Source organism: Strigops habroptila, chromosome Z (assembly GCF_004027225.2).
Source record: "Strigops habroptila isolate Jane chromosome Z, bStrHab1.2.pri, whole genome shotgun sequence".
In the NCBI taxonomy this organism is placed as follows: domain Eukaryota; kingdom Metazoa; phylum Chordata; class Aves; order Psittaciformes; family Psittacidae; genus Strigops; species Strigops habroptila.
In genome coordinates, this window is record NC_044302.2 from 15,867,147 (window position 1) to 15,887,847 (window position 20,701).

At 39.1% G+C, this 20,701-nt stretch overlaps 1 protein-coding gene across 4 annotated transcripts in view; it reads left to right on the forward strand.

Annotated features, from left to right (window-relative positions):
- The first annotated feature begins 4,992 nt into the window (after nucleotides 1-4,992).
- Nucleotides 4,993-20,701, forward strand: part of CYLD (CYLD lysine 63 deubiquitinase) — a 28,453-nt gene continuing 12,744 nt past the window's right edge. The window contains exons 1-10 of one of the 4 annotated variants that reach the window (XM_030469760.1): nucleotides 4,993-5,121; nucleotides 9,324-9,984; nucleotides 11,034-11,336; nucleotides 12,220-12,325; nucleotides 13,362-13,460; nucleotides 14,602-14,718; nucleotides 16,303-16,691; nucleotides 18,139-18,304; nucleotides 19,109-19,250; nucleotides 19,811-19,933. In XM_030469760.1, the coding sequence (XP_030325620.1) occupies nucleotides 9,478-9,984; nucleotides 11,034-11,336; nucleotides 12,220-12,325; nucleotides 13,362-13,460; nucleotides 14,602-14,718; nucleotides 16,303-16,691; nucleotides 18,139-18,304; nucleotides 19,109-19,250; nucleotides 19,811-19,933 (1,952 nt within the window). In that variant the 5' untranslated portion in view covers nucleotides 4,993-5,121; nucleotides 9,324-9,477. Of the gene's footprint in view, nucleotides 5,122-8,772; nucleotides 8,921-9,323; nucleotides 9,985-11,033; nucleotides 11,337-12,219; nucleotides 12,326-13,361; nucleotides 13,461-14,601; nucleotides 14,719-16,302; nucleotides 16,692-18,138; nucleotides 18,305-19,108; nucleotides 19,251-19,810; nucleotides 19,934-20,701 lie in introns of those variants that run through there. The other 3 variants (XM_030469762.1, XM_030469761.1, XM_032919654.1) reach the window with 3 other exon arrangements.

The window sequence follows — 20,701 nt, forward strand, 5'->3', positions numbered from 1 at the left end:
GGTTTGCAAACCCAAGCATCAGGGCTACACCTGCAAACATGAGGTCTGGCAGACAAAAGAGTTCAACAGTAAACACAAGTACAAAATCAATGAAAACTTCTCTGCATGGATTTCTGAAACCAGAAAATCAAACTTAGCAAAAGAGAGGTTAGGAAAAAAGAGCCAAATATGTAAATGTATTTATGTGGAAAAAATATGCCCTTTGAGAGATCTTTAAACTACAGACTTTGCATCCAGTTCAGAAAAGAAAATGCAGCTGGGACCACAATAAATAGCCTCACTCTATCTAAACTTGCAGTTCTGACAGAAATCTCGACTTTGCGCAGTGCTTAAACATGATTAATTTCAAATATCTTGTTAATTAAAGTTCAAAAGCAGCATTATCATATCTGACATGACTACAAAATTTGAAATGGGCTTACGTGTGTGCCTATAATTAATCCTGTGCTTAAACTCTTTGTTGAACTGAGGGCAAAGTGAAGAAGAATGATGCATTAATCCACAGGTCCTTTGGCCCAGATGCTTCTTTTTGCAGTTCACTTTGGAAACTTGCTTTAAAGCATTGGAACAGCTATTTCTGGGGTGAATAACATGAACACTATCTTTTTTTAGTAATGTAAGTTTCACCATTGCCAAAGCACACTCATTGAAAAACCAAGTGATTTTAATGCAACACAAATGTGAGAGGCAAACATCCAAAGGACCACATGGACCCTGCCCCACACATTCCTTCAGAACAAACAATTTAAAATAATGTAAAACCAGGGCCATCAACTGGCAATGCTTCTCTTCTGCTTTATTTGCAACATAAAACAATGCCAACTTCAACTTGGACACAGTCTAAATATAGAAGTTTTGCCAAAATAGCTGTCAGAAGGATGAAAACTCACTCCCATGCAGCTACAGCCACACTGGCAAATGCCTTAGTGTAGATGCTGTTATATTGGCAGTCCTTCAGCCAGTTTAGTGTGTTCCATGCAGAAAATGATTTAAGTTATACCAGAAAAGAAATCTGTGCTTGCCAATAGAGCTCTAAGGTGTAGCTATATCAGCCAACCCTTTTAAGTGTAGACAAGGCATGGGTTTCTGGCTTAAGTTTCATTCCTTTAAAGTTAGATTTATGGGTTTGGTTACAATTGTAAGCAAAAACTAAGGGGGATTTCAGTGCCTTTCACTTATGCTGACAGTTCACAGATGTACCTGAACTTTGAATTCTCAATCTGTTAATTTATGTGTTGCCAAAAAGCAATGTATTATTTTGTGATACTTAGTGCTATTGTCCCGCTTTTGATAAACCTAAAAGAGGAAAGTATATTTTTTAGTATATCAAGTATGATCTCTACTTTAAATTATTTCAGAATAAGCAAGTCCTAGCCAAATGAACCTGGATGATTAAAAAAAAAAAAGGTGAAATCTGTTATTATGAGCATGGCTGACTAAGATGAAATAATTTACAAATCAAGGATGTTCTGCAAGAATTCTGCCTGCCTAAGTTGAGCCAGTTGTTATGGTCACAGCTGATTCCTGAAGGGGTTTCTCATGACCAGGAGCCGTGGCATCCACAGGCTGCTCTTCCTCACCCTGCTCCCATGAGCTTGGGTTTGGTCCAAACAGCCGTTCACTGGGATCCAGTGCTTGTAGTTTGGCAGCATTTTACTTCCAAAATGTCTACTTGATTATCACATTCAAAAAAACTCTACAGTATACAGTGGCAGTTGCTAGCAGTATGTGTAACTAGTACCTTTCTTTTTATATTCTCAGTTCCACTTCCAACAGTCACACACTATGTAAATGGTTAACAAGTGGAAAAGGGGAATTCTCACAACAGCAGTGTACCATTCTGAGAGATGGGCAAGCACACTGACACCATCAATTTATCTGACTATTCCTAAAAGTGTGGTAAATTTTAGTGCAAACCCATGTCATAGTCAGTGATGGAAAAGGGATCCTCATTCACTGGCTTGCTAAGAGTCTGTATTCTGTAAAAGCACGGACTTTGGCATACATAAAGAACAGTGTTAAAATGCATCTACCAACAGATATGGAAAAAGAAGGCCTTGCAATAATGTAAGAGCAAGGCAAGGTTAAAATCCTGATGCTGCAGTGCATGGAGGTTGTTGTCATAGGAGTTAGGTCCTCCACGCTGATTTAAGATGAAAGGACTCATTTTAGGAAGACTAACCTGAAAGTTTATGTCTAAACCTTGGCAACCAGCAACCAGATGAGCTAGCCTTGCAATGCCATGTTAAGGATGCCTGTGTTGCAAACCCATGTTTGTGCTTTGATAGTTAAAGAACCAGCTGCAATAGTGTAAAACAACCTGCCTTGATTTATACCCTAGTTTGGGCCCTTCCCATGTTCCCAATCAGATAGATTACATAAACACAGACACGATATTTAACCATATAATACAAGCCAGTATCAACTTGAAAAACTGTGAGATAAACCAATGTTACACAGAAACTGCAGTTTACTGCCAGATTTTATTGGCATTTTATTATAGGCACAGCAAGGTCTCATTCTTTTTCAAGAATGTGGCTGTAATATCACTATTACAAAATACTCTTCAGCTTCTGTCCTCAGAAACACAGCTTTGGGCAGCCTCATAGGGTCTGTGCTGCTTTTCCCTCTCAGGCCCCAAACTATGTAAGTAAACCTTATTTATTTTACCACATCATTCATTAGAGCTGTAGATAATGAGAAACAAGAAGAGGAGGCAGAAGTACCTAACATATTTATCCAAGTCCCTTTTATCACATAACTAATATTTAGGAAGTGCTGTAATGTTGTCTTTGATGCTTCTACAAGAACCTTTCCTGTCTTGTATTAATGCAGCTGGATAAATACCTATCATTTCCATATTTGAAGCAGCAGAGAAATTCAGCTGTTCTGTATGAATAGTCTGCACTTTTGGGGTGATGCTGTGATATATGAATACCATACTTCTCTCCTGGCACAGCACAAAATTCTGTTCCATGTTATTTATATTATTTTTAATTGTAGAGTGTAATGTTATTTGAAGTGAAACTTGTTTACCATACTTCGTTATTACAAAACATGCCTCTTTTAACCTGAGTGTGGTTTAAACTAATTCACTGTTCAACAGCAAGTATCTTGTGCTGGTGTTACTGACAGGGTTTTCAACATGAAAGAACTGTTAGCAGGCCCGTTTTATGCTGTCAAAGCCCTGTTATCACTCTACAACTCCTGTATACTTCTACAGGAATACAAAGGAGCGTTAGAGTAAACAGAAGTCTTGGCCAGGCTTTCAGCTGGGGTCTGCCAGTGACACAGAGCTGTCACGCAAGCCTCATGGGTCACCTGGGGTGTGAGCTTGGGCTGCATTTCACTAGCACCATTCTGTCTGTAGAATGACACTTTCTAAATGATCTGTGATAATTTTCCTGCTGAAATCATGGAGGATTAAATACATAATTACACGGACTAGAGAAATGTTTTTAATTAGTTGGTTTTGAGTAGTTAGGTATTTCACATAGTCATTCCTATCTAGTGTTTTGATATTTTATTCTTCTAATGTCTCTGCCCCTTTTCTTCTCAAATATAATGACGGTGTACTCAGACTTAGAGTTGCATTCCACGTGTAATTTATTTATATCCCAACTGTAAACATAATGAAATATACAGGATTTCTAGCAGACATGCTAATGCATTCTGCAATAGGATAAAAGGCAGCCCTACGAGCAGCGGGAAATGCAGCTGCTGTGTGTAGACAGCCACCTCGAGGATCGGCAGAGCATAGCTGCGGATCACTGGGTGCCCTTCCGCAAAGTGAAGAAACGCCACGCACTAATCTTACTGTCTTTTCACTTCTCTTTATTCTTCAAAACCAAAATGAGCCTTTAAAATGCAAGTGACTAAATAAGTGACGAAACAAAATGATTACTGTCAGCATTGATTCCATAACAGATGGTATCTTATCGTTTCCTCAGGAGTTTCCAATAAAATCCCGCTGGTTCCTGACACTCAGACCGCAGCCCTCCTGTCCTGCTCACGCCTGGACCAGTCAAAGCCCGTGTTGTGCCTTCCCTGCTTCCTGCCAAGAGCCGTGGCAGGGGCACACATTGCTTCCGAGCTCAGTGAGGTGCACCCAGCCTTGACCTGGGGTGCGTTAGACCTGCTGACTCCCTCTAGACCCTGGAGATCTGTAGTGAACAGCATTGACTAGAACAGCTTTTTACTTTGGGATGTTGAACTGCACATGCTCCTAAATAACACAGAAACGCATATTAATGGAATGTTATAGATGCTAAGAAACGAGGAAAGTGTTTGTATGTGAACATTATAGTAGCCACCTGAGGTACATGGTCACAGCCTATTCTTCCCACAGATGCTTGTTTGTAGGAAGCCCACTTCTAGCAGCACAACATTTCAGAGTGTATTTAAAATGGAATGGTGCTTTAAAAGCACCAGTTTAGAAGACTACGTGATTAAAAAAATCTTCTCTAAAAATAAACACAGTCTTCTGGAAATGCTACATGCATGAATACAGCGCTTAAACATAACCGCCCTGCTGAGCAACACTCTATTCCGGCGTTTGATTCTCCCTCTCGTTGCTCAGGAAGAGCTCCCGGTGCGTAACCCCCATCACTGCCAAGCGCTCCAAACATGACCTCCCCGGCCGCCAGCGCTGGCTGGACAGAACCGGCCTCGGCAGCGCCGCCACCGGACACGCGCAGGCGCCGTTGCCGTCAAATCAGACCCGCCGTAGCTCCCGACGTCCCGCCCTCCCTCTCTGGTTGACCAATCAGCGCCCTGACAGGAGTGCGTTCCGCCAACCGTGCCTTGCAGACCCCCCCAGCCCTCCTCCGCGGCTCATACAATCCTGATGCGTTGGAAATCCCCGAATCGCGCCGTAACCTGGCACCGCTCTTCGCCAATAGCGCTAAGATGCGGCGGCGCCCGCGTGCTGTGATTGGTTCTGGGAGAGGCCGAGAGGGCGGAGCGGGCGAGAGGGCGGGCCCGGCGAGGCAGCAGGGGGCGTCGGGTGTTGACGATGGGTGTATGAGGCGGGGGACGGAGCGCTGCAGGCCAGTGAGCCGGCGCCGGGAAAGGGTCGGGGCCGGGTGCGTGCGTGCCGGCGCCCGAGGCTGGGATGACGGGGTGAGTGACCGACCGAGCGTGGGGCCGGGCGCTGCCGCGGGGCGTTGCTGAGCGCCGCCAGGTGTGGTGAGGCCTCGCCGTGCCAGGCCGCTCTCCTCCGCCGTTCCCGTGCCCGCCGGCCCCCCGCCTGAGGCGCGGCGATCGCTGCGGGTCAGGGGCGAGGTGAGGCTCAGCGGCGGGGCCGGGCCAGGCGGGCTTGGCGGTGGCGGAGGCGTGCGTAGCCGGGTCTGGCCCCGCTGTGCGTGCCCGATAGCTCGGCGCTAAGGCCCGGGCCGCCCTCTGCTCCGACTTCAAAAGCGCTTCGGGACTGTCCGTCCCTGTCTGCTCATCGCCGCCCAGGGAGGCACGGAAAATCATCTAAATTGGGGGTGGGGAATAATTACTCTTAAAAAATCAGCCTTGCGTCGAGCCTTGTGACTTGCAAGCACGTTATATATTGCATCTCGTCTTGCTAGGCGATAAGCAGAGGCATCACCCTTACCATTAAATGCTCTGTTACTGAACAAACTTAAATGTGATTTGGTTTTCGATTCAAGACCTGAGCATAGGCATTTAGTTTTATTGAGGGTACTTGCGTATCGTGTTGGCAGAGGGGTTGTCTGCACAACGGTGAGGATGATGCATTGGTGTGTACTTGCCCAATCTAGTAATGCCAGAGGATGCTGATGGTTGGTACCACTTCAGAGGAAGAACCAAAGTCGTTATGTTTGTATCAAATTTAGAACAGCAAACAAAACAGTGGAGTTTTCCAACTGCATTTCTTTTAGTAATCATGTTACCAGTATGAACTTACTTGTATTGGGCAATATCTCAGCTACAATTTCGAAGAAACAATTTCTGTTTTTATCCACTCGGGGCTTGTATTGCAGTTATGTAATTCTGTGCACATTAAGTTGCAACTAAATTTACTTCTTGTTTTAATCTTCCCTTGAAAATTAATTTTGGACTGTGAAGAACATAACTTTGCATCTTAGCTGTTTAAAGCTTGGTATTTAAAGTGAAAGTTCTGTAAGAAACTGTACGACTTATTTTAGCTTCGTCATTTTATACTCTGAATCAGAGCTGCAGGATTGTGTGTTCATGCTGAAACCTGATAGCAGATTCAGACATGTCCGTGTAGTTCATCTAAGGTTACTCCAGGGTAGAAACAAAGTTCTCGTATTTCAGTGCAAACTGTTTTTAGGATGAGATGACTCTGTAGTGACAGCAGTGACTCAAGACTGGGGAGAAAAGGAAGTTAGGGAAGCTTTGCATTTAGGTGGGTTATTATGGCCTACTTCTGACGTTTTAAAAATACTTTTTTCCTGAAGTACATAGTGGTGTAGTCATAACTGTGTTTTGTCTGTTGTTCCCCAAAATCCTTGTGCATGAAAGTAAGTCAGGTAGTAGGCGGAGTAGAACAATGCAGTTGAATGGGCTCTGGCACTTAGACAACCGTGGTGATGGTCGAGTACTCTCTGGTATGTGCGAAGTTTTATGGTTGCTGGTATGTTGTGCAGTCTAACGATGACTTATTGCTAAGCATAATTTGGTTCCCAAGTTAATTCTTACTGAGGTCTAATAGTTCATTCTGGTCTTAGTGTGATACAGGTGTGCTGTTTGTTCAGCAAGTATACTTTGCTCACAGGATAATCAATTCCATGGAAAATGGCTGTAAAAAAACCCATAAATCTCAAAATTAGTGTTTTATAGAGAGATATTTCTGATCTTTGTCAGAACTTAACATCCTTTTTAACAAGCTTTTCTGTGCTAAATACTAATTTATCACTTTTATTATTCTAAAAGAGGAGGATTTGGGGTTTAGAGCTGTATACTTTCTTTGACAGGGGACAGTGGTGGTAGATAAGTTTTTAAGGGAAGACATTTTCTATAGTAATGATGAACTTTTTTGTACTGGAAGATCTTTTGGTACTGTATTCAGTAGCTTAATAACATTTCTGTGGATGACTAGAACTTTGAAAGGCTGACCATGCCATATAAAGTTATCATTGTATAATCTAAACACAGCTGTTAACATGTTTTCACACAAAATTCTTCTAAACATGTGAAGATTGTGTAATATTGAAGCAATTGACCTGCAAGCAGAGTATACTTATTGAAAAAATAGATACAATAAATAATATTTTAAATAAAAATTAGAAATTACTGTTTAAGCTCTTGAACAGACTTCTCTGTTAATATTTTGTTTCCATACATACTTATTAAAATTAATTATTTCTGTAAGTGAAATAGGAAAGGTCATGAACCCTCTAATGTCGGAGATCCTTATTTGCAGTGGATTGGGGTTGATTAACTTTGTGCAGTGACTCACAAAAAGGAAAGTTAAGTAAGAGCACCGGTCTTTGAAAGCCGAGAACATAAAATGGAACTATGAAGAACAAGACAGTATCTTTTTTTTCCCAGTGTCTGGAAAAAGTAAGGGGAGGGAACAAGGCAGGACTTGGATAGATCTCTCTTTTAATATCTGAGTAGACTTACAAAAAATAATGGTCATTTAATTGTGTTTCCTTTGGTTGGGGGGGTGAGGGGTGGAGAGATCTGTTCCTTATCAGTGTCTACATAAAACATTACTATTTGAATCCAATATTGATATCAGACTTTTGTGTTAATAACCAACAAGCATTAAAGCCCATTTATGTGAATGAAATGAAAATGAAGAAATAAATTTTTTAACTTGAAAGCAGATTGACAGTCTACCAGACTTTATCTCAGTGAAGCCTGAAACTGTCCAGGTTTTGTCCCTTGGATGTTAATTACTTTGCAGGTGGAAACACTTTAAACCACATAATTACTGTGAGCTGCTGCAGCAGCAGTGTCCAAGTGTGGTGATGACATTGACACCCACACAGCACCTGTGAGAAGCGGGCTATCTCCAGTTCGAGATAGCTGTGTTGTTTGAAGGGCCTCACAGGAGGCTTGGCAAGTCAGCACAAAGATGGGCGAATTCCTAGTGATGGAAAAACACTACTTTGCTTAGAGTTCAGGTCCTCTCTGGTTGTTACTACTTTTCTTTGGGGGAAAGAGCTTTGTTAAATACCCTTTGGTTTAAAAACAGATGATGAAAACAATTACGGTACTACTGGATTGCTTTCTAATAGTTTCTGAAGCTGGGATCAAACTAATTAGGATGCATAGCAATAGATTTTATAGTATTTGAATGCCATCAGAGAAAAGATCTGGAGGAAAAGGGTAGCAAGAGGAGGCATGAGGACAAAGAGTATTTGCTTTTTATTTACTGAAGTTAAATCCATAAATAATTGAGATTCTCCTTTAACTGAATGCAAACTGTGGTGTCACAGGTTATTAATAGAAAAAAATTACATGACAATATATTCTTAATTTGTATGCTACCCTTTTCTGTCATCTTTAGAAGAAAACAAATCCAGTTAAGGTACTGCAGATCTTCTTCATGTATCCAGAATGATCTAAATTGTAGACATACGTACCCATGTATCTGTTTTACAGAGTATTTTAATAACTGATATATTTCCTTCTACTTCGTTGAAGTGAATCATCTTTCTAAAATGTTTAAAAGAAAAGTCTACAGGTTTTTCTTCAGAATTGCACGTTGCAATACTGGTGCAATTTGGTTTTCATACATTGTTTATTGCTTACTGGAACCCTTCTATTATCTAAAGAAATGGCTGTTATAGAGTACTAAAGCGTCCATTTTCTGTTGTTCTGTTACATTGACATAATTTTCTACTTCACTAAATCAAAATGTTACCTGTGATGACAGATGCAGTACACTTTGTCCGAAATAAGTTTTCACTAGTCACTGGAAAAGATCTTCATAGAAGTAAGCTTCCATAAAGTATTGTCTGTAAACTTGAGCAGGATATTTCTTCCTGTTTATCTGAAATTAAGTTTTCTTTTCCCTTTTACTTACGTGAGTTCTCTACATCTTATTATACTTTTCTCCTAGCCCCTTGCTTCAAGGAGCTAGAGGAGGAAATTAAATACACAGGAGTTACAAGTAGAAGTGGGTGTGTCTGTGATTAAAAATACTATGGCTGTTTTGAGACTGTTCACTGTCTAAAATTTGGCTGAACTATTTTTATCTGTAGGGGGAGTGGGACTGTCATAGATTTAAAGGCTTTTCGGTTTTGTTTTTTTCTTTTCTTTCTTTTACTCAAGAGTATGTAGTTCCTCAGTTTCATTTTGCATTTTTTCTTTTCCTCCTCCCCCCCCCCCCCCCCCAGGCTTTCTGCTCTGAATCTGGTTCTTTGCAAAATGAATATTGCATTATTTCACAAAGGTTGGACCCTCCAGTAGAATTTGTCAAGATCCGTGCACATAAATCAACAGCTTATTTTTCTTGAAGACTTCTATGCAGCTCATAAAGTTTTAATCACAATGAATTCGGGCTTATGGAGTCAAGAGAAAGGAAGTTCATCTTATTGGGAAGAGCGGATCTTTTACTTGCTTCTCCAGGAATGCAGTGTCTTAGACAAGCAGACTCAAAAGCTCTTAAAAGTGCCCAAAGGTAGCATTGGGCAGTTTTTTCAAGACCGTTCTTCTGTGGGACACTCCAGAAATATTCCTTGTAAAGGCAAGAAACTGCAAATTGGATTAAAGATTCTGGAACAACCTCATGCAATCCTGTTTGTGGACGAGAAAGATGTTATAGAAATAAATGAAAAGCTAGCTGAGTTGCTTTTGGCTATTACTAACTGTGAGGAAAGGTACAGTCTGTTTAAAAGCAAAAGCAGGTTAACTAAAGGCATCCAAATAGATATTGGGTCACCTGTTAGAGTACAGCTGAGATCAGGAGATGAAAAATTTCCTGGAGTTGTTCGTTTCAGAGGACCTTTGATGCAAGAAAGGTCCCTAACAGGGATCTACTTTGGAGTAGAGTTACTGGTAAGTTCCTTGCTAAGGGGAATCATCATACATATTTTATAAGATGAGCTAAAACTCTTCTGTTGAAAGAGGCAGTCATAATAGTTTTCAGTTCTAGAAGCATCACTACCCCTAAAAATTCCGTAATCTTCAGTCTTTTCATAAGTATTGTTATTAAATACCTGTGAACACACCCTATCACACCTGCCTTGTATTCTGCATGTTAAGTAAATCTTGATGAGGTGCATGGACTGGCAAAAAGAATGTACTCAGACTCTTCCAGCCTAGGAAAATTTAATTACTTACATCCCCACCGTGGCAAATATTTGACTCTCAGATTTCTTTTAAGTACTTTGGTTTTCCTTGCACGTGGCAGGATACAATCCCTAAATGCAGGCTTGGATTTCAGGGCTGCCAGTTTCGTAGAGCTCTAAAAGTCAAATGGCAACTAGTTAAGATAGAGGATGTTGCTGTTGTGTGCCTAGTGAGATACATCTGCAAAATTAATGTTGGCCATAAGCTTTTGAAGGTTAAGATTCAAGAAGGTGTCATTCTGGCATTAGAAGTATGTTTTTCAAAGTCCTCTTTAAACTTCTCTAAATTCTTTGCGTTTCCCACTAAACCTCAGTGAATATCAGGGCCAAGTGCCTCTGAAAATTTTCTCTCTTTATTTGGCGTCTAAGTGGAACTTTTGAACGTTTAGCATTATGTCTAATATGTATTAGTCTTGTCTTGATATGGCAAAAATTTGATGATGGAAGCAAGATTTGCACCTGAAGAAAACATGCTTCTCCGAGTAAAAAGGCTTCTGCCTGCAGCTACTCTCTGGTCAAACAAGATCTTACTGTTTATTCCCCTAAGATAGACAGAGCATATATTTGCCACAGATTCCAGCAACAGATTTCTCCAAATATAATGGTAGTTCACCAGACCAATTCTAATTGCAGTTTCTTCAAAGCACTGCATTGTTACTGCTTTTGTAGTAGTCTGCTTCTGCACAAAATACGCTGCTTTTTCTTTTTTTTTTTTTTTCCTTCCTTCCCCCCCCCACCTCCTCCTCCCACACTTAGGAAGAAGGTCGTGGTCAGGGCTTTACTGATGGACAGTACCAAGGCAAGCAGCTTTTCAGATGCGATGAGGATTGTGGGGTTTTTGTTGCTTTGGACAAACTGGAGCTGGTGGAAGATGACGACAATGAACTGGAAAGTGACTATGCAGCTCCTGTTGACGCAATGCAGGTAGAACTTCCTCCTCTGGAGATCAACTCCAGGGTTTCTCTGAAGATAGGAGAGAGTATAGAGTATGGGACAGTTATATTCTGTGATGTCTTACCAGGAAACGAAAGTTTAGGATACGTTGTTGGAGTGGACATGGTAAGAAAATAATCTGAATTTAATAACTTCTGCATGTGTGTTAGCTAGCAAATTACATGCATTATAGAAGAAGCATTATCCACAAGCTACTTCAGCGGAGGCTGACCTAAAATGGGAAATAAACACTTGTGTTCAAAGATGCCCCTTGGCGGTCATTGTTTTTTGGCATCAGGTAAATGGTATCCTATTTGATTCTAAACAGTTCAGGAGAAATACTCTAGTTACTCTGAGGAGCCTCCACTGAGCTACTTGCCATGTTAGATGTCAGTCTTGCTGTGATGGAGTTGAGTGTTGTCTTGTGAGACTGGTTTTGTTCTGGCTTTTGAAACAGTAAGCTGGATGCCTTTGTGAGCTGTTTTTAAGAGCTTGTTTTTCATGTAACTTTTGTTTGTTTGACTTTGTCCTATCTTAAAAATACTGAGTTTTAAGTACAAAAGTTGATCTTTCAAGAAAATGTGAAGCTTGCCATTAAAAATTATTTCTAGCAACTTCAATTTTTTAAAATGAACAGCTTCCAAATTTTTGGTAGTTGGAGGGTGTTTTGTTTTTGTAGATCATCAGGTGCTTCCATTTTCTTGATTACAGTAGCCATTGCCTAACAATGCATTGGAGTTTTTCTAACCTGTTTACAAATAATGAATTTTAGTAGAAGAATGCTTGTTAAAATAAGAAATATTTTCCAAAAGAACAGATTTTAAGTTCCTGTTTGTCTTGGAAGACCGTAATGTTTGGATGTTCCAAATACAAAGTTTGTTACAGGAAAAAGCAGGTGTTGTAAAACCTTTCATTTTCTTACTTTTTGCATTCCTAAAGACATATGTGTGGGTTTTGTATGCTGTAAATCTTCTCTTGGGATACATTTAACATGTTTTTCTGTTTTTAGGATAATCCTATTGGAAACTGGGATGGAAGATATAATGGAATACAGCTGTGCAGTTTTGCAAGTGTTGAAAGTACACTTCTTTTGCATATCAATGATGTTATTCCAGGTATGCTCTACTTTCTTAACCAGAAGGCAAGCTTTGATAACATCTCAACTCAGGCAGAGTTACATGATTAAAACAATACTGTGGAATTAATATCCTAAATTCACTCGAATTAGCTGAACTCTGTGTGTTATACTTCTTTTCAGTTTCCTCCTCCTTTTTGTTCCACTCTCAATATTAGAAAAGGTTTAATATTGAAAAGAATTGATGTCAAATTGTATAGTATTTTCTGTGCAGTTATGTAAAATTAACAAATATGTAAGTGTTGGTAGCAGGAATCTATTTTTTGAATGTTGTTCAATTTACTTCAGGAGTTTAAGTATCTTGGATCAGAAAGCTGTTCTTTCTGTGCTTGAAATGTATTGATAGTATTATCTATTATTGATAGAATTATCGATAGTATTACTTATGCATTCTATGAGTAAATACTTGAAAATTCCTAACAAAACTGTGGAAAGGTTCACTATCCACAATAATTCACTGAATAATGTTAACTTGTAATCACCACAGTCCCCTGATTCCTTTTCTGAGTTGTGTGGTCCTGTGCAGCCTGTACTCTAACTGTTGTCTGCTCTCTTCAATTTGGCTGATTTCTCTTACGTTCATTTCCTTCTTGTTGGTTTAGTTGGGATGCATGTTTTTGCGTGATTTCTCCCCTTCTCTGGAGAATTCGTGGGAACTTCTCCATTTTGGGAAAGAGCATTTGTTGCAGATGTGTTGGTAGAAAACAAAGTTTAGAATTTCCTGCATCTGTTCCCATAATGGAAGCACGCATGTAGATTGATTTCATGTTCTTCGATGTATTTGGTGTGTTCAAGAAATAATGGAAGACTTCCGAGTAAAGTAATTGCTGATGTGGTAGTAGCAAATCCTATATATGTAAAATGCTGGTTATGTGCCAAACAAGGTTTTGCTCCACTCAGTGTTAAAACTTACGATGCTAGACCTTGGTTCAGTTACATTTCAAGTTGAACTTCTCTCTGACATAGTGAAAGCATAGAAAATGGAAACTAATATTCTTTTATGTACCGCATCATAGAGACTGTGTCACAGGACAGGAGACCTCCCAAGCTTGCTTATACCTCAAGAGGTGGTGGTGACAAAAGCTTGTTCAATCATAGTAAGCCAAAGTCTACTGGTATGTATGGGAACTGATTTTCTTTACAAATTTCTGTTGCTTCGGGAAGAGTGTTGCCTTGCATTTCCTGTCACTTCATTTATTATTTCAGTTAATATATCAAGGTAAATTTCTCTGAAGTAGAATATTAGTGTGAATTTACTTGATCATAATAACGTAGGTGGTTTAAGTTAAGACTGCTCAAAACACCTTCACTTTCATGAAAAACAGTTTGAGGTTTAGCAAAACTTCAGGAGCGTATTAGCTTGTTGTCTATTATAACCATTTCAGGGCTGTATTCTTATTTTCTGAAAGTGTGGGGTGTGTGGGTGTTTGTTTAGTGTTTTATTTTTAAAAAAATATAGTACCCCTTTTGCAGGACTAGAAACTTCCAAATTTTTAGCCCAGGAGCAGATCTACTCAATAGTAAATAGTTAATTTTGCTGCAATTCAAAACCAAGATTGAATTCTTGAATAAACTTCTTTTTACTCTGGTTTTGGCCAGCTCTGAAAATCCTTCCAGGGAAAAAACCAAAACAAACCAAACAAAAAACCCCAACCAACGAAATAAAAAAAACCAAAACAAAACCTGTAGGGGAAAAAATTTATATTTTAAAAGGCAGAAATCAAAATTCAATTTACTAGTTTACTAGTGGCTGGTTTAGGTTGTAGAATACTAATGACAGTATATCCTGTAAGTTTTCATTCTGCCTCGCATTGGATGCTGGCAGAAATGGTCTTCGGTCAAGTAACTGTGGCTCTATGTTGGCACAAGTCATAGCTGTGTGGAATTGAATCAGTAATTTATTTGCCTACTCTGATTTTTTTTGCTTTAAAACCCAAAAATACTTGCTGTACACTGTATCTCAAATACTTTCTTATATCCATAACTTACAGCAATGAAAAACTGGCACTTGCGGGGTATATTCTGCTGCCATCAGGTTGGTGACTTGAAATTTCAGCTTGGAGGATTAAGTTGGTTTGAGATAAACTAGTACCTTGTCGCAAGCTTAGAAATGTGTTAGCTTTGATGGGGGAGTTTGCTGCTTTGTGGAAAGGCAGTTTTGTCCTCTTGAAAGTATAGTAACAAATTTATACCATGAAATAAGAGTGTAGCTAAGCTTTTGTAGGCAGAGGTTAATCTCCTTATGTTGTTTTCCAGGATCTACCTCTGAAACTGGAAATAGAAACAGATCTGAAGTCTTCTACACATTAAATGGCTCATCGGTTGACTCTCAGCCTCAAACAAAAGCAAAACCCCCATGGTATATTGATGAAGGTAAAGAGAGATTATTGTCTTTCATGCAGACATACACTTTATTTAAAAAAACAAAACTAGAGTGTACTGATGTTTTTCAAATAAAACAAGTATGAGTTTAAATTTAAAGCAGTTGGAATATATTGTCTTAGTGGAAGGTATACTGTATCATAAAAAACATCTTCGAACCTCCATGGAAACATACTCTGTCTTAAGTAACAGACCTGTGGTTTTATCCTGCATGTAGGAGATTGCATTCTCGGCAGCGTGTGCGCAGCTCTGTGGGAATGCACATGTCTTGCAGGCAAAATAAAAGCTGAGGCTTGGAAGGAAGATACGAAGATATTCCTTGTAACCAAGTGTATAGAGTAATTTTATTTTGCCTGTCTTTTCATAGCTAATGTTATAGACCTAAAGGAACTGCAATATTCTGCCATGCCAGCTAATCAGTCTGAGGTGGGGGTGTAATTAATCTAAATAAGCATATAATTCTTTTTTTCAGTATTTTTTGAAGTTAATTTGTAAAATCTGTCCCTGAATTCTTCCAAGTATGGTTGCACATATCTCAAGGATCAGTATATCTTGATTCGTCTGAAGTGTGACTGGCTGGGTAGTGACTGAAGGGGTAAATACTAAACTAATAATGTTAATTTACAGTGGAAGCCTATAGCAGTAGTAGTCTCAGAATTCCATGAACCGTAAAAGAAAATGGGTTCAAATTGTTCTTTGAAGATGATGTTCCAACAGTTTGTAACTCTGGTTAAAAAATAGTTTATTATAATATTTAAAATAAACAAGGAAAATATCTGATCTAGAAAGGACTGTGGAAGTAAAGGATAAAAATTTTTGGACATTAACTTCAGTTAATAAAACAGCATGGGGAGAAGAGGTGTGAAGAAGAGGCTTTTGCTCTGTGAATATCAGTTGTGTATTTGAGGCCATGTAGAGAGATAAGATACAGAACACGTGCTATTACATCTAGTTGTGATCGTATTTATCAAGCTCTGTATTAATCATTACTTATTTAAATCCTTAATTCTTTATAGACATTGATAGATTCTTTGTGTTAGAACCAAAGTGCATTGTGATGGAGCAAGGGCAATAAACATTTTTGCATCTGTAGATCATATCTACAAGCAATTACACATCTCTGTATGAGCTGAGAACCACATCCCTTCCTCAATCACACTGACCAATGAGTTCTCCCTAGTTTTGTCCATTACAGTCATAATCCTTGGTGCTGTTAACTTGAATTCAGAGAAAAAATCTGATGTGGAGCCAAAGGGCTAAAAAAAAGACCATTTTCAGTGTAAATCTTCTTCTAGTTTCTGGCTAACATCTTTCTCCGTTGTTTGTTTCTGTTTCTGGTAAAAGTGGTGGGACTGCAGCAGTGTCTGCTCAGCCAGTTCTGTCTCCCCAGTGTTGCCAAGTGACAAACATCTTCCTACATGTCCCCACCTGTTAGTGCTTCCTACACAGGGCACCCATTAAATCTGATGTGCTTGCAAATGCACTTCATTGGTTTGATAGCTAAGTATTTCCTTTTGTAAGATGGGGAAAAAAAAAAACAACATTAACTGATATCGTGGTTTTGATTTTTAATAGCTGCCGAAGACCCAGCAAAATCACTTAGTGATTCATCTCCTGGATTTGGACATTCTTCACCACCACTGCAGCCACCTTTAACGAACTCTATGTCTACAGAAAACAGATTTCACTCCCTCCCTTTCAGCTTGACAAAAACGTCAAACACTAACGGTACTGGTACTGCTATTGGACACAGCCCTCTCTCTTTATCTGTTCAGTCTGTCATTGGTGATGTAAATACTACAGCAAGCCAGGAGAGTCCATCATCAGCAGGCCCAGTTGGGAACTCGCATGGTCTTGAAGCAGGTTCCTTGGCTGAAGTTAAAGAAAATCCTCCTTTCTATGGAGTAATCCGCTGGATTGGACAGCCCCCTGGAGTAAATGAAGTATTAGCTGGACTGGAACTGGTAAATATAAATTGTAGTTCATATTAATGTTAGCTTTGTTTCTGAGAGTGCCTGTATACTTTGCAAAAGCAGTCAGTCTGGAGGAATTTGTTCAAACAGGTTGCCTTGTGATCTCTTTATAGCTCAGCTAAATTCTTAGATGAGTTCTGACTTCTTTGGCTGGCCTAGACATTACTCTGTTTGGTAGGCCCTGAGATGTCTTTGTGTCACAATGGGTAACTGAATTTCTAGGGTTGTTCACTTACTTTTAAAGGAGTGCCCTTTGCTTGTGTTACAGAGATATTAATTGAAAAAAGTTAAAATGCAGGTTTACATAAGATGCCCTGGCTGTAAGAGTCTTTATTGAATATGAATTTTTTGTTTATTTTTTGCATACTAGCAAACAGGTAGTGGTCAGAGTCACAACTGTCAGAGAGAAAACACTGGTTCTGATAATCGCTAGTAGTGGTACTATTGATTTGACAGCTATGTGCTTGATGTGTTCTGTGGGCCCTATGTAAATTCACAGTTGCTGCAACCATGAATTGCTGCTATGTGCTGACATTTGCTCTGTGGCAGCTGCTGCCAAGGTTGTGATTGGCTATCAGCTAAATAAATGTGTATGCAATTAGGGAGATACGGTTCTTTATTTTGGGATCATGTTCAGTAACATTTCAGATAGAGCAGTGTACAATTATGTAAAACAACAGACGTCTTTAGCAAAGTAAGGGAGAATATGACTGGAATTTCAGATTGGGTTTTTTTTGGGTGAAGCTCAAGCTACCATTTGCCACAGGTGTTCTGAGGTTTCATCTTAGGGTGCCTTGTGTTGAACCAGGGTCTCGGACTTGCCCATCAGGCATTTCTGTGTTAAAACCTAGCAGCTGTTAGTAAGCAGACAGTATACTTTAAATCATGTTGTCAAAGATCAATAATGATAACTTGTTATTTTTCATACCTAGTTTGTGTTGTTTTTCCTTCATGTACATTTTGTGTGTTCTGCAGATGAGATATATTTTTGTGCGGGTGACAGTCACCCTGGAAGTATTCACACTATCCAATGCTTAGTGATTTTAATTCAGTTTTAAAAGATGCTTGGTAGTGGATGTGTGTTCTTTCTAACTATAAGAAGGTATCTGGAGTTACTGGCTAGCTTAGTTAAGTTCTAATGTTGACAGGTTTAATTCTTGCTCTCCACTTCCACTTCCCCCAGGCTGCTTCTGATGGAATTTTTATTTTGGATTGAGTGGAAGTTTAAGCATGAAGGAAAAAAATGACTCTCTTAATTTTCTCAAAAAACCCAGTTAAAGCCTACCTCAGGTGCAGCTTTGTGTACTAAAATGCAAGAATATTGTATATCAAACTTCAGAGTAGCTGAAGGGTGATTTATGGGTAGATATACTGTCAAATGTCTTACTCCAGAATTCGAGAAATAAGAAACATAGTGAATTCTCACTTGAATTTTCAGGAAGATGAATGTGCAGGTTGTACGGATGGCACATTTAAAGGAACTCGATACTTCACTTGTGCTCCGAAGAAAGCTCTTTTTGTTAAACTCAAAAGCTGCAGGCCAGATTCCAGGTTTGCCTCACTACAGCCTGTTTCCAACCAGATTGAACGCTGCAACTCTTTAGGTACTGAGCTTCTACTTACTTATCAGCTGGGAACTGAGCTGGGGTTTGGTTTTGTTTATTTCTGCAATATGTTCTTTGTATGGAACACTTGAAAATCTGTACAGGTATTATATAAATGAGATGAATGATTAGAATATCAGTCTGTACAGAACATAACCCTTCTATGGATTACTTTTTAAAACAAGAAAATGTTCATATACTTAAATTCATAAAATTAAGGGATTTTTGTTTTTGTTATGCTGTACATCTGTAGCAGTGATAAAGCAATCTTGTTGAAAATGGTATTTGGAACTCCAGCAATAGCTGACTGCATTATCAGAAATTAAGACAATTATTTTTCTGTAATGTCAAATTAGTTTTTTTCTAAATGTTAACATAGATAAGCATGTATTTGAATGGTAGATGTTAGTGGTGAAAAACTCAATTTTTTCCTGGCTTCAAATATTTTAGATTTCTTGGGTCATGTTGTATTGCCTGGGACAACAGCAAAGAAAAAAGTGTCTGATACTTGTGAAATAGTGCGAGCAGGGCATGTATAATGAGAAGAGAACTTCATTCCCACTGGATAAAACTAATTCAGTGCTCCAGGCTTTCTGAAGCACTCTAATGTTCATTGTCAGTGGGATGTAAGGCCTTGCTTGCTTTCTGGAAGCAGTGAGTCTCAGCTATAATAAAATGCTGTGCTAGTCCAGAGAAGGAATGCTTACACTAAGGCAGCAACTTAGCTATAAAACATTAATAGGAAAATCTCAAGGAGGATAAAATTTGAGGCTTTAAAGTGTTTTTTGAAAAAAAAACTTTCAGCCTTTGGAGGTTACTTAAGTGAAGTTGTAGAAGAAAACACTCCTCCAAAAATGGAAAAAGAAGGTTTAGAGACAATGATTGGAAAGAAGAAAGGTATCCAGGGTCATTACAACTCCTGTTACTTAGACTCCACCTTATTCTGGTAAGTTCATAATTTGTATAGTGGCATCCCATGCTAGAAATGCACAACACTGATCTTTGTTGTAATTACTGTCTGTCTGTATTGCTGTGCAGCCTGCAAAGTCACGCACTGCAACCTTTGACACATTACTATGCTCTTCCAATCTGAACAGCTTCTGCAGCATTTGCAGCAGAACACAAGTGCTAATCATGTCCAAATTGTGCTGGCCCTTATGTATCTGTACTCTTTTTGACTTAGTGAGTCCCTGGCCTGGTAATTTTTGAAGGATGAGAGTGCACAGGCTGAGGGGTGGAGGGAGGGAAATAATCTCTTATATTTGCAGAATCCTGCCTGGGCAACTGGTTTTGTACGCTACTGCAGAAAGGACACTGGATTAGAGTGGTCTTTTCCTATTTAGTACAGCTGTGTTGTCCTCTGTCCTTAATTATATCTTTTTGAGTTTATTTAGTTCTATTAATTCTTCCTGTGGCTTTGCTTGGTTTGTCTTATGTTGCTCAGGCATCTGAGTGGTTGTATCTTCCAGAATCAAGATAACCTTCCTTTTCTTTTTTTCTTCCTAGCCTGTTTTCTTTTAGCTCTGTTTTGGACACTGTGTTACTCAGACCTAAAGAAAAGAATGACGTAGAGTATTATAGTGAGACCCAAGAGCTGTTGAGGACAGAGATTGTGAATCCTCTGAGAATGTAAGTAAAGACATGAATTGGTCTCTGGTCTAATATAAATTTTTACACCAGATTCTGCTGTGTATGCATTCCTGTTGTAAACCTGAAAAGTCTGGCTAGCTGCTGCTGCCAATCTTTTCTGTTGGTTGGATTGAGTATTTTTACTTATTCATCAAGGTAAATTTAAGCAGTGCTAACTGGAAATAGTTCTTCATTGTTGCTGATAAAATATTTTCACTGGTCTCTATTTGGAAATTGATCAGCATAAAGCTATTGTAGAATTTGCATAGGTAGGAATACAGAAGCATTGATAAATGCAAGTTATATTAGTTCATAGGATCCATATTTACATGTTTTTAATGCTGTTGCTGACAAGAGAAGTATTTGAATTACTTCATGTGGAGTTTCACAATTTGATAGATTTGTCGGGGCTTTAAAAGTTTTGTTAATTTTTACATGTGTTCTGCAAGTGGTCAAAACACATCTAGACAACATGAGCTTTGTAATTTCTTAGGCACAATGAACAAAGGAAATGTGGCAAAAATTTGCATGAAAAGTTGTTTGTGTGTAACTTTATTTTTTAAGCGTAGTTCTGAAATTCTGTGGACTGTCACTGAACAATTTATTACAAAATTTTTCTTTGGTTTCCTGGAATAAAATGATGGCTTCTGAATCCTTGTTCTTGCACAGGTGTGTGTACTTTGCCTGGTGTGTTCCAGGGTTCTTTGGTATAGACTGTAGGATATACCCTGGTCCGCAGAAAAAGTGGCTGAGAAGACTGAAAGTCTT